The following is a 14,766-nucleotide window of genomic DNA, read 5'->3' as shown; positions in this document are numbered from 1 at the left end:
CAACGGGGGAAGTGGTGGAGGGGGCTTTAACATATTTTCTAGTAAGATATAAATGTATATAAAATTGCTTTCTGTTCATGGAAATAAACTGACAATGCAATTGCTTTACTTTAACTGGTTTATGTAATTGTACTGACTGCAATAGTGATCCTAAACTGTAACGTTATTACATTAAAGGAATCATTATAAATTATTGATGATTTTTTTCTTCTTATTCTATCTGTTAAAAGTGTAAACAACAGATATTGGTCAAGTGATATTTCTGGTTGAACCTCTCAACAGATAAAGTTTGTTTTTCTTTAATTTTTTTGCAGTTAGACTAGGTCAGGGGTCTGTTAACCCTCAACCCTTAATGAGCCGTTCAGGTCGATTTCTCACTGACCAAAACCCAACTGGAGCCACAAAGTCTCACCTCACCCTTTAGAAATATAAGGTATGGATTTTTTTGATAAATTTAAATGAACTATTGTCCTTTTTGCCCTTATAAAACATAAACATAAAGAGAAAATATACTTTTTCCAAAGTATAAAATAGTTGAAAACTTCTTGCTGAGGTTCATAAGACTTCCTTTCAAAATAAAAGACACTGTGTCAAATTGGATCATCTAAATCCAGAAAATGTGGTAGAAATGTGTAATTTGAACAATTTATTTTACCATTTGAGGTGCATCTCAGCCAGAAATTTTTAAATCTAACAAACTAAAATAAATCAGAGCAAATTAAACAACCCACATTGTATTTTTAGTCCATAAAGTGAACAAAAAATCTTGGAATTTGTTTAAAAATAGAAAATCTGCTATATAATCTGGTGACTGGTGACCTGTTAATGAAAGAGTTGGATAAAGTTTTTTTTTTTTACCTTTTACTTTCGAATTACTTTTCAAAATAAAAATTGTTAATTTGTCTTTACAAAAGCCACATGTGGCTGCGGAGCATCAGGTTGCAGACCCCTGGACTCGGTAAACGGCTGGTTAATGTGTGCTGTCGTAGTACAACACATTTTTTTAAGTCCTAGTAGATAAAGAGCTCCTGCTTAAAATAAAGTGCCTCCTGCACATGAAAATGTTACATACAAAAAAATGAATAGTTTCTGGGAAACTTTTGAATAAAGCACAAAGATATTAAAAACGAAACTTCTAATAGCATGATCATTACTACCACTGCATCAAAATAAAAGCCTCCAGCCACTTGACTGAGCATTTTTTAGTGTTTATCACTCACTTGCATCAGCATTCCTTGCTGACCAGCAGCATTTAATGATTGTTATCACCGTTTTGATTCATCCTGGCTCAGTATGAAAGTATTTCAGCCTCAGCTTAATGCATGCCAAAGCATTAGCATACCTCAAGCTTTCAAACAGCCACAGCAACACTCTGGATGCCCGGGCCACCGACAACTTCCTGCGCTGATTAGATCCGCTTTAGCAGTTCATATAACAAAGGAGCCATTCACTCAAGCTGCTACTGCCAGTTCACTCAATTAACACTTAGGAAATGGATAGTGCAGCTGAGCTAAAACAATAAGCCATCGCACACTGCATGAGTCACTCCATTAACAACATCAATGTGCAAATGAACTCTGCAGCTGAGAGGATTCACCTCATTTCATGGCACAGCTGAGAGGCAATTGAGAAAATGAATTAACAGCAGGCTGGAACACAAGGAACTGGTCGTTAAACACAGGCTGTGTTTTAGTTAAAAGCTGCCACAGGCAGGGCGGGCGGGCATGGGGATGGTTAGCATGAAAACCTTGTCAGGTTCAGGTGAAAAAAAATCTGCAAACATCCTTTAGAAGAGAATTTGTTGTTAAAACTAGTTAAACGTACTGATTAAAACAAATAAAATACATCTTCAATTGTCTATATTTGCAACAATGTGGTTAACAATTGTCAAAATCTAATAGAATTTACACACAAACATAAAACAACAGTTAAACTCAATTAGTGTTTTCTTTGAGGCTCATTTCTCTTGCTTTTGATTTTTCAAATGCCAAACTAAAAAATATCCAGCTAAACATATTTAAGGCAGCAGTAATTACACAGCAAATTAGTGAATTGTCCCAACCGTTTGAAGTTTAATCTTAAAAGGACAATATTTGCCATCTTAGTTGAGTAGCTATAGAATAATATCCAAAAACCTCACTTTTTGGGCAATGTTTTGAAGAGAAAAAAGGTTGTTTTGATGATAAAAGGAATAAAGATTTTCCCCAGCAGCCTATCTTAGACTTCATTCTAAGGCTGAATTCTTCCCCTACCCCTAAACTTCTCCCTATCTACATTTAGCCCTAGAAGCATAGAGTCTATTGAAAAATAGTGTCTTCAAATTTGTACGACACTACACTTTGATTTAGAGCGTTGCTGCCAGCACTCGTAAAATACATAACATCGGTTTTATAACTTTAAAAATGCTTAAACAAAAACTCATCACTTACATTTAATTGTAAACTTCTGTGTTTCAGAGCCCACCCACATGATGAAATTAGTTTTTCCTCCGCCGCACGACACAACGCAGATGACCCTCGCAGCGGAGGGATACACTGTCAAAAGTCCCTGTGTGTTACCCTTAAAAAAACAATTTTAAACACCACTACCCCTCCAAATGCCCCTATAGTTGGAGGGGATAGGAAGAACGTTTTGTAAAGCCTGGTTGCTACTTCAAATTTACTTTCTTCTGAAAAAAACCCTTTAACGTCTGAGCTGTTGTCACCAACAACAAATAGCAGACACTCAGAAAGCAGCTTTGCACCAGTATGCAACACTTTACAGTAGTGAAATATTTACACAAAGTAAACCAGCTGATTCTGATGTGGAAAAAACAGCTTTATATCATTTTGTAACTTTATTTCCTATCATAAAGTTAGTAAATAACTTTAGTCTGCTTCGGAATGCCTTTCAATAATGATTTAAATGCTTGAAGAGTTATGGTGGTTTAAAGAATGTCAACACTGGAGGTAAAACTCTGGAGTTAAAGGGTTAAACCGGGGCAACTGGAGCCAAGTCACATCACCGGATAGCCAAAGTGGCAGTTTGATATTCAGGTAAAGGAAAAGTTCCTCAGCAAAAATGTTGATCTGGAAGACCAACAGTGCATTTTGCACAGCAGGATGAGTCTGTAGGAGACAGAAGCCTTTATAGTGAGCAGCAAGCACAGGCTAAATGTCACAAAGTGCTTGTTTTATGATGAACTGCACAACAGAAAACAAAACACCAAAATCCAGAAAGTATGTGTAACTTTGTCTTAGCAAATGTATATCATAAAATAGCAAACAAAAACCACAAACTTTATCTTCCTTTATGGCTTAAACAGGGAGGGAACTGTGAATTTTTAAAGATAAAATATGAAAAAATAGGTATGCTTACAGTTTTGCTGAGGTAACCAGTGGAGATATTCCTGCATTGTTTATCTTCTGAGTGGCAGCACCCTCCACATCTGTAGACGGACACACAGGGTGGCTTATAGAAGACGTTTGTGGGAGCCCCAAACTCCCTGCCCACGTCAACACACACTTCTCTGGGCATGCATTGAGTCTTCCTCCATTCCGACTCTATACCTGCACAAACAAAAAGTCAGCTATTTGCGACATGTTTTTATTCTTCGCTTTTTTCAGTTGCTCTGCACAGCAATATTGTCAGACTGAAGGGAAACTGCATAAAAAATAAAAAAATAAAACAAATCATGTTTAACTGCTTTTTTATCCCCACCTGCTATCATTTGTACTTGTAGATTTTTTTTCAATTATAGATGTAAAAGCTACTTTGGTGTAGGTAAAGCTATTAATAACACAAAACACCACTAGATATTACACAGTAAAGATCATTTCGATATTGCATTTTTTGTCTTAAAAAGACGTTTGGAAATAGTCAACCAGAAGACCATCTTCTCATGTCCAACTAAAATGAAGCTGATATGAAGTTGGGGGTCGTAGGTGTGCTTCTTATAATTTTGAAAAAAAAGCTGAATTTAATAAAAAGTGTTTTTTTCCTGACATAAACCAAACAAAAACTGTTAGTCATTCTCATCTCAAACATTTAAAAAGTCATCCAAATACCATTTTATAAAAGTATTTTGAAGTAATCAGATAGTAATTTAAGTTGAAGTGGAATTACAACAATTTTAAGACGGGGGACAATAGTATCTAAATCAGGGGTCTGTAACCTTTAACACTACCAAAGCCATTTTGTCCAGTTTCTTATTGACCAAAACCCAGTGAGAGCTGCAAAGTTCCACTTTAATGTTTAAAGAAATAGACTTTATAAAAAATGTTTGTATCCATCAAGTCGTTAATTTATAAAATTTAGTTTTTAAAGGGCAAATCTTGCCATTCTAAGCTTTTCAGAGTAAACTATATATGTATGATCATATATCACGTCCGGCACACTAAAGAATAACAATTTTATTTTCTTTTACTTTGACACATACAAGTTCATTTCAAAATAAAACACACCATGAGTCAAATAAAACCTCCTGCTGCAGCAGATTTACTTGAGTAAAAAATGCAAAAAAGTCAAACATGGTATTTTCTATGATTACAACATTTAATTAATCTTCTTCTCTTAGTTATAAAAATTACATCCTTTAAGAATCCAATTTAAATAAAAATCTATGTAGATTATATATTTTGAGAACATTCTGAACAGCAACTAGACACCGTTGTGCAGCAGAAGGTAAGATTATGCACTTTAAGAAAATGATAGATTAAACCTTTGACCAGTCATATGATATTAAAAAAGATAAACAAAATTGACAGAACTTAATAGACACAAATGATGAACAAAGCTACAAACTCATTATTTTTCCAAATTATTAGAATTTTCTTTAAGCCAAAGATCCATGATTTAAGTGATGGATCCAATTTCAACTAAATACTGTCTAAACTCTGTCAACGCTAACTCGTTATTTTTACAATCTCTAAAACAGATATATCATTTTTATTGATTTGAGCTCTATATTTGCTAACATTTTAATTAGTAGGCTAAGCTACAATCTTTGTGTTTTCGAAAGGGATCACTGCTTTGGCGACCCCCCAAAAAAGCATGCAAACATACTTTTTAGGACATCCAAGTTGAGGAAGGCGGCAGCGTATGTAGGCTCTTCTGTATCCGCCGGCGGCCTCAGCCGGTGAGGCTGCGGCCTCTGGGAATGTTTTGATGCGACAGCAGCAGCAGAAAGTTTTGATCTGCACTTCAGAGAAGCCCAGTATGAAGGATAGATAAGAGTCATCAGTTCATCCACGCTGGAGGCGGAGCGCAGCTTCTGCTCCATATCGGGTTCTGCTGAAACATCCTGAAATCACAAAAGAAGAGGACACTTCTGCTCTGAATGCTTTCGCTACGAACAGTCACAGAAAAAGTTTCACTTCATTCAGTGCAGAAAAAACAACTTTAACTTCAACAGTAAACCATAGCGGATTTACACAATTAATTTTAATTCCACAACTGATTCTGTTATGGTTACATTTTTATCCAAAGTTGTGTTTTTTGTTCATTTATGTGCTCACTATACTACAGTTTTGATTTAAAAAAAGGAAAAACTTCCTTACCATTTGTAAACATAATTTATTAATTTAAGATAAACAAATCAGGCTAAATATGTCAAGTTATTTATGTTTTTCAATGACAAGCAAGTCTCCTTTATAGCAAAACTCCTATTTATAAAAAAAAATAGACAAAACCAAAGCATATTTCACCTGAAACAGGTTACCAGCAACATTTATAGTGAACCAAAAATGCCCAAAAGTGTTTTAATACCTCAACCATTCCACCATTGTTAAGGCATTAGTTGCAAACAAGACCTTAAGTTGACCCTCTGCTTTAACCTTGGTAGGTTTTCTGCTGGATTTGTTCAGCATGGGGGACAAGAGTAGGTCAACAAGTCTTCACTTTAAACAAAATCCTCCAACAAATCCGTCTGGTAATTCCTAAAGTACCTGTCCTTTCCTGGGATCAGGAACCAGTTTAGGAAGGAATTAGAGAAGGGGGGGTCACATCACCCAAGACCAGTATCCACCGTTCGAGATTGGCATTTAATGAAATTTATGTAATAAACAATTATGCTGTTATTGCATGTTGATGAAAATTAAAATGTTTTAATAAAAAAGGCTTGTTGAAAAAAAAAAAGGAGATGCGGAAGATGATCAGAAGTGTCACCGCTCACAGCACTAAAGCTGCATGGCCCATTGGACAAACAAACAAGTTAACCAGGAACTAAGAAGCTGAAGAGGAGAAACGTTTGTAGAGTTTCCAAAAGAGCAATTTCCAGATAACCCCCATGTTAAAAAGTCAAATTTCACACCCAGAATAACCGTATTACTCTTATATTGAGGTTTCAAAGCGTTGTTAGATATTAATTAATTTTCTATTAATCGTAGTTGTTAAAGGTACATTTTTTTTTTAAAATGTCTGTTATTCGTATTCTATTTCTGGCAACATGCTCCAGAGATGTAAAGCAGGATATTGAAAAGATAGGTTTTTGAGATGTAACATCTAGGTACAGTTAAAAAAAAGTACCTGAGGACACAAAGGTTTACTAGAGTTCAAATGTGAGAACTTAATTGAATAATTAAGAAGGTTTGAGATCCACGAAACACTTAAAAACTAGTGTAAGAACATTAAAATCCTGAAGTACGATATGAAGTATGACCAATATTTTTCAAATCAGTGTTGTGTGAGCCTGGTTTCTGGCCTTTGTCAGCTGAAGTTGTGGATTGCTACTTCGGGAAAGACTAGAAAAGGGAGCTTCACAACAATCAGTTTATTTCAATATAAAAGCATAATTCACTAGCAGTTTGTCTGAGAGAGAAAAGGGTGGACTGGCTAAATTCTCCCAGCTTTGAGAAGAGAAGTATTAACATTTTGGTTTAATCTTGAGTTGCACAAAATTATCTGTCATTGCTGATTTAATACACGAAATGCATCTAAATAGGAAATCACTTTCCCTTTTTGTTTTACAGGAGACATGATGATGTAAAAATGATTATCGTCTGCATAGAAGTGAACATGAATGCTGCATCTAAAAACATTCCCAAAAGGAAGTATGTAAAACGTAAAAAGATTGAACTTATATTTGATCCTGAGTAACTCCACATTTTAATTAATTTGTCTCTAAATAATATAAATCAAAATGTAGCTAAATTGTTTTGATTGGGTTGAAAGAGAAGATTCATTTTAAAACAGTGATGGCAATGTCAACTAGCTGCCTATTTCAAGTCTTAGTACTGCTTTTAGTTTTTATGAAGTTGATATCTAACAAGTACTTTTTAACAATTTATCAAATTGTTCATTTGGAGTACAATAACAAACTTTCTTTGTAGATTAGAAACCAAAAACTAAAGTCCAACAGTCATGTTTGTAACAAATTTGGTCCAAAACTTACTTCATAATTATATAACATTGAAAGTTATGGAGATAATCCTGATAAGTTCCTATGTCCACTCTGGAGTCCAGCATCCCAACTTCCTTGATTAAATGTCAGGAAAAATAAGCCAGAATCCAGAAGACAAAGCACACACAGTATTAGACATAACAGGAGCTAATTAATGTTGTTCTGGTCCTTTGTTGTCTGGCTAAATTCTTATCTGGTATTTATTGCTTCTTTTTCCCTGTATTGTTCAGGTCCTGCATTGCGGTCACACATGCATGAACCCTTCAGGTTTGGGTCTAAATTTGCCTCCAGATATCTGCAGCCTCAGCCCATGACCCTGAACATAGTGAAGCTCGTAGAAACATGGGAAACTCGCAAGGGGGTTCTTCTCACACCACATTTGGATACACTTTAAGTGTTATTATTACAGCATTAAAAATATAGGTAAGCATGGTCAGTGTTTTTTTAATGATAAATGCCCCCTACGGAAAATATGTCCCAGAAAATGACTTTTTTTATTTTAGCTAAACACACAATCATAATTAAAAGACGATTTTTAAAATGAATCAAAAGATGATTGGAGTGGAAAATAGGAAAGTAGGAAAGTTGCCTCCACAGTTGGACTGAAAGAGTTCACCAACCTTATGTTTGTGGTGCGAAACAGCAGCACCTAAACTCAGGTCTGGATTGTCAAAAGTGATATACGTGGTAGACAAAGAAAAACACAGTCTAGAAGAAGGATTGTGGACAAGAACAGATCAATACAGGCTGCCTGGTGTGAATGGGTATCTCATGAGAAAAAATGTGCTCTTAGTTAAAGCTAAAGTCCAATTAGTTGTCACATCCCATGGCGTGTAAAATTTATCCTCCACATTTGACCCATCCCCTGGGGGAGCGGTGAGCTGCAGACACAGTCAAGTTCAGGAACCGTTCGACCCCAATCTAACCTTTTAATACTGAGTGTCAAACAGGGAGGCTTTAGGTCTCATTTTTAGAGTCAGATCCGTCTAATTTCAGATGGGATTACAGCCTAATACACAATAAATTCACAAGCACTTTTAGTCCAGTCAAACTTGATGATTAATTATTCTCTGTTCCACAGAGAGCTTTTATTTTTGTTTGAGAGGAAGAAGCTACCAGGTTGATCCTGCCACATGTTTTTGTTAAAGATAAAGTAATATAATAAAGACAAGGCTAAGATGGTAGAAATAAAACATGATACTTTCACAGGGCCTCTTGGTGTATTTGTAATACACAATTTAGTTTTAGTTTCAGTTTTACATTTTAGTTAAGAAAAAAAAAAAAAAAAACTAGCTTATAGCGAAAGACACACCTTTTTATAGAGTATGTCAAACAATCAAACATGGCAGAAGTACTGTGATAATGTGGGACAGGATTTCCTATTTTCTAATATTAGAAAGAACCATAAATTCTGTCCTCTATAGAAAAATGTTCGCAAAAAATAATCTGTGCATCACATATACTAGAATACTACGGAGCCCCTAAAGGGACATCGGAAAAAAAATTAAAGTTAAGAAAAAAATAAAAATAAAAAATAATAACTGGTGCGCACCAGTTAGTAAGTTATTATTTTTTATTTCAATTTTTTTCTTAACTTTAATTTTTTTTCCGATGTCCCTTTAGGGGCTCCGTAGAATACTAATGTGTAAAACAAGTACAAAAACACACACATCCACTTTTACGTAGATGACACCCAGCTCTACCTCATTAGCTAACCCAATCTAAAACCTGCCATTCTCCTGCCTCATTAGCAGAAATTAAATCCCAGCTTTTCCCAAAGGTTTTAAAACTCAACAGTACCACAAAATTCATCATATTCTAAGTAACTTTTCCGATAAAATCCATTCTGTTTCTCCGCCACCCCTGTAGGTTAAGAGTCTTGGTATCATCCTTGGCAGTACTTTTCACTCTTACTTCAATCTCATTATTCAGTCTGCATATTTCCACCTACGTAACATTTATCTTCTTCTTTATCCACCACCTTTATTCACAGCTTTGTCTCTACTCATCTGGATTTTTGTGACATTTTTCTCTTCACCCTCCCTCACAAATGTCTCCATAAGCTTCAGTTGGTCCATATATCAGCTTCCTATATCATCACCTAAACCTCGTTCTATTCATCTCATCACTGTAGCCCTCCAGGAGCTCTGCTGGCTCCTACTTGAGTTCAAATTTAAAACCCTTTAGCTTACTTTCAAAGCTATTCACAACTTTTATACCTCCTCCATATCTTCCAGATCTCCTCCGCATTTGCACTCCCACCCATCCTCCCCTATACTCCTTCTCTATTCGTTTGTCTGTTCCACACACTTGTCTCGCCACTGTGAGGAGCAAAGCTTTCAGCAGTTCTGCTCCTTGACTCTGGAACTGTATTTCTTTTGACATCAAAAACATAATTTTACTTGCTCTTTTCACCTCCTCAATAAATTAAATTAATTAATATTTTCTGTGACTATTTACATGATAAACCCTAGAACATTTTCACTATAAAAAGTTACACCAGAACTTTTACTTGATGTAATATACCCAATAAAAAGTATTTCTCACAAAAAAAAATTCAAAATATGACAACAAGTAGTCATTTAGAGAAGTTACTTTTTATGTTGTACTGTGGTTTATGTAACAAAATAAATAAATGCATAGAAAGACCATAAAAACAGGCTTGAAAATTGCTGAAAAATCAAGAATTTAAGAAGAAAACGTTGCTAAAAAAATAATAATAATGATACTGGAAGCTTGATCTTTGGTCCACCCATTCTTGGGACATGTGAGACTTTACTCAGGTACAATGACACCCAGAAAAATGCAACATGTTGAAATTTATGAGAATGCTTTAGCTTGGGTGAAAATCACCCAGTGATAGTGCTTTAAGGTTAAATAAAATGATTTTGAAACATCTTTAAATGGTTTCCTAGTGGTCTTTTAAATGTAATTATGTTTTAAAAAATAACTGAGTAGTTTTCTGTCACAGTTTCTTTAGAGTGACAGCTGTTCATCAGAAAGTTGTTGGAATGAAGTAAGCCTGCACTGACTTCCCATCATCTCTTTGTTTACGCGCTCTCCCGCCAGCTTACTGCTCCAATACAGCAAAAAGGCGATTCACAATGATTTGAATAAATAAATGCTCAGAAATGCAATTTTAAGCTTTATTTTCTGTGTATACTGTATGTCCTCCATCATTAGAAAAATGGCACAAGAACATGTTAAAAACACGTTTTTTTTATTGGAAGGATCGGTAAAATAAGTAATTTAAGTAAAAGTTTAAAACGATAAATCCAGGTGAATATCAAATGTTTTTCTACAGTAAAATGATCATGTTTTCCTGCAGTTGTTACCAGTATTTCCCAATTTAGATCAAATGTTCTGCCCAAAGACAGCAATAATATTTCTATATCAGCAAATCCGGCTAAACGAGTCACAAGAGGTTTACAGAAACGTGGAACAAAGACTGTGAGCTCAACTATGCAGTCGTGGTGCCAGATGCAGATTAGCCAAAACAAAGTTGACATCTCAGACTGGGAGCCTAATGTTGTCCTAAAACTACATTACCCTGGAGAAGTGAGAGATGAAGTATCCCAGCTGAATTTAAAGGCTAACTACTGGTAAATTCATTTGATGATTGCAAACTGTTCATGAAAGGATCCCATGACAAACTTATGGTGAGAGCATGCCAGTGTGTGAAATAAACTACCTACTTAGTTACTTTACCATCCATAGCATGGCTCTTTGTGACTCCTAAATGCAGACATAACAACCATTAAGATCACTTTCATTTCCCATTGGGACTTTTTAACGCACCACTGATGTGAGATGATCAATCTGTGGCTCAGCTGTCAGTCATAATCTCCGTTATTTTAGCCAAACGTGAGCAATATTTATCTTTGCAAGACAAAAAAAGAATCAACAGAAAGACAAATGTATGGCAGTTTTATGTAAATGTTATCTCACTTCCTGTCCTTCACTGCCGTTATTTGTAAGCCATTGTACTATTTTTGATAATCATCAATTTTTACGTTCACACAATCAGGAAGAGTTCGTTAGCAGCAAGCGAGGCCGTATCACACTAAGCACACTCACTTGCCTTTGTATTAGAGGCTTTTCCAAACAGACAGTGAAGCAAACACTTTATTTCCTTCATGAAACATTTCCCTGTGTCTTTGTAACATGACATGCATTTTTGGTTATCTGTGCATTGGGATTACTTTGGAGGTTTCTGTGGTGTTTGCACATAAAAATGAAAACAATGAAACTACAACACTAAAAAAAGCTCGGCTTGCCACCCGACTGAGGACACGACTTCCTGCTCTGAAACACTAATAGACTGGCTGGGATCACTTCATAATAGCCACCATTTTAATGTTTCCCTTGCTTCCTGGACATTTGAAGGTTTAAAATAGTAGCGAAGCGTCAGTATTGTTGCCTCACAAATCCTAATGCTGCATTGTGACATAAAAATATGAAACCCTACTCTAAAGTCGAAGGGAGCCGATCTTAGACTAAATTTAGATGCACGCACTGTCCAGAAACTAGATGAAATCTTCATGTCAGATTTTACTGAAGAAGGGGAATCAAATAAAGAGGATGTCAACTTGGTGTGGGTAGTATGATAAATAGAATACTGGTCCTTTACTTAATAATTTTTATTTTTGGTTATTATAAGAGTGGCTATTTAACTGGGACTACACTCAAATTGTGTTTAGTTTTGTTTAATTTACTTGATAAAACTTCAATGAGCTAATTATTAATTTATTTACTGTGCCAAGGAATTCTCTGTACTATTGTTTTGTTTCAACTTAACAAAAAAATAAATAAATACAACATTTTATTTATATTGAAGTTTTACTTTAATGTATGAAACATTTAAATTAACTGTTTATTTAACATAAAAAACCTTCAAATCTGTTTTAGTAATTTATTTTTTTTTAACTCTAGAAAAGCATTAGTAATCACGGGAGCTTTACTCCTGCGGCCAGGGCTGGGTGTGAATGACGGCCGCTTTCCGCCTTTACCTCAATGTTTCTGTGACTCAGTTTGATGACTTTCTGCCCCACATTAGTTCAAGACGGGGAAAAAAAAAAAACATAAATTTAACTTTTTATTATTGTCTCAATGAAAATACGAAACATATCATAAGGCTTAGAAGGCCCGAGCAGGCTGCCTCCCCATTCCGCTGCGGCTCTCTGTCTGCCGACCAGTCAGCCAGCCAGTCAGCTACCCAACATAGCGAGCACGATCGCTCCTGCCTTTGTCCAGCAGTGGCCAGGATAGTCTGTGCCCCAGCGGGTTAAGAAAATGCATATGGATGGAAGTTCAAGACAGAAATCTTTACATCAATCCAACATATTTGATTTGTTTTCTACCTGCTGATCAAGTCACCTAAAACATCACATTACAAAGCTGAGTCCCTGATTGTTTGACGTGCCTCTTCAACCTCGCCAACCTTCAGAGTTTTGAACTCTTGATGCCAGAGTGCCACTCAAATCGTATCTAGTGTGAATGCATTTTAAGAGCCAATTTTATTTTATTTATTTATTTCCGTTTTTTTGCTTGCTTGTTTTTTATAGAAACAAAGTTAATTAGGTGTTTGTATTCTTTAAATTTTGATGCCAATATGTTGAGTTTTTCTGTATATTAATATTGGCTCCAAATATCTGTTATTGGCCTTCTTGACAACTAATAATCTCTATTAGCCCTGAAAAAAAACTATTGTTTAATCTCTGATCTTAATCCATTGGGTTCCAATAACAAACCTTAGTATAAATTTAAAAAAAAAACTTCATCTGGCATGTATAATAAAAAAAAAAAAAATCTAGATGAAGGCTTTTACATGGACTGCGTACTAACATTCGTAAATACTTGACAATGAACTCGTTTACCCATAATATGTAGGAAAAGATTGTGTCAGAGCTTACAGAGAATGAACAAACGTAAGAAGTATTCTAGCTCTAAAACCTTCAGCTTAATCCCATCAGTTCTTGCCTCACTTTAGACTGGAAAAGGTTGTAAATTCATTGAATACATTTTACAAGTGCATAATATTTAAGTGCCAGTCTTCCTGGGAAAAGCAAGTCCCTGAGTTTTCACTTCAAGGTCAAACTGTGGAACATTCTGGCAACATCCAATTTTCGTTTTACTGCTTACTTTATGCCCGACGCCAGCTTTTAAGTCTAGAAAAAGTTTAATGTTGGAACATTAAGATGAGTAGAAAGAGTACGGTCGCTCTTCCATTTGCCTCTCAGTAGATGTGAATCAGGCGCACATACTCTATTTTTAATTCAAACCTATTAGCCAAAGAAAATCAATTAGAAAGAAGTAAAACCCCTAAAAGAGGCTTGATCTGAACTGAAATGGAGGAATAAATGCTGAGTATGAAAACATTGCCACCTCATAAATCACTTACCTCGCTTTGATTCCACAGTAGATTAACTCTGTTGCAATACAAGTTTGACTCAATCGACCGCAACTGGAATAACAAGCTGCCGTAGCCAGCAGAGAGCAGCAGCGTTGATACGAATGTAAACACAAAAGGATCATGTGAGGAGCCAGACAGCTGTCAGACGGCTGTCAGACGGCTGTGCAGATGTCAGACCACTCAGGTGACACTGATGATTATGGGACTCCTTACAGTTGAAACCAGAGAGCCCAGCTCAGCTGTGTGATGTCAGTATCTGACACTCAGCCGCTCTGTCTGGGGCCTTTATGTCTTCGGTTTGACTGAGCTTATGATCCATAGTGGCTTTATCTCACTGCAAGAATCTGGAAAACATTGAGCGAGAGTATCCCAAGAGTTTGGCCATTTTTGGATAATAAGAAGCTGCTTTAAAGGGGCTATACCATAAAAATTCAACTTTTTGAGGTTTTAGGTGCATTATACTGTTTATTCCTCTCTATAAAGAACACAAAAGCAGTATTTTGACCCGTTCAAGCATTTAAGAGTAATCCTCTAAAAACCTACACTGTCTGCAGCAGCCCCTCCCATACTCATGAAAACGAGAAGGTCCTATCATGCTGATGTCAGCATGATGTGAACCGCCCCCTCAAGGAAGAATCTGTGCTGCAAGCTCCAGCAACTATTTGTCTGTGACCACCACTTCACTGATGACTGTTTGATAACTTTGGCATGTATCAAAGCGGATTAGCCAAGAGACTAAATCTCAGATCTGGCACCATTCCTTCAATCAAACCTGATGAAGAGGCCGGACTCGTAAGTAAATCATGCAGTATACCATAAGCATATAACGCACCAGCTAACGCTACAACTTCCACCCGTATTGCTTCTTGCGTATAGACGGTCTTGTATTATTTCTTTAAATGCAAAAGTGTGTGGATGCATGATAACAACATAAACGTTTTATGAGGGAAGCCACATAAAGTAGCATTTTCCCTGT

At 36.0% G+C, this 14,766-nt stretch overlaps 1 protein-coding gene across 3 annotated transcripts in view; it reads right to left on the bottom strand.

The window, feature by feature from the left end:
- vegfc (vascular endothelial growth factor c) overlaps nt 1–14,766 on the bottom strand; it is a 99,429-nt gene that overhangs the window by 35,365 nt on the left and 49,298 nt on the right. For all 3 annotated transcript variants that reach the window (XM_024289323.2, XM_036213704.1, XM_024289322.2), the window contains 2 exons: nt 5,044–5,281; nt 3,358–3,548 (listed from right to left, as the gene is read on the bottom strand). In XM_024289323.2, coding sequence (XP_024145091.1) covers nt 3,358–3,548; nt 5,044–5,260 — 408 coding nt within the window. In that variant the 5' untranslated portion in view covers nt 5,261–5,281. The remainder of the gene's footprint in view (nt 1–3,357; nt 3,549–5,043; nt 5,282–14,766) is intronic.

Source organism: Oryzias melastigma, linkage group LG1 (genome assembly GCF_002922805.2).
Source record: "Oryzias melastigma strain HK-1 linkage group LG1, ASM292280v2, whole genome shotgun sequence".
Classification (NCBI taxonomy): domain Eukaryota; kingdom Metazoa; phylum Chordata; class Actinopteri; order Beloniformes; family Adrianichthyidae; genus Oryzias; species Oryzias melastigma.
The sequence above is the reverse complement of the archived record's forward strand: the minus strand, read 5'-3'. Positions and strand labels throughout refer to the sequence as shown.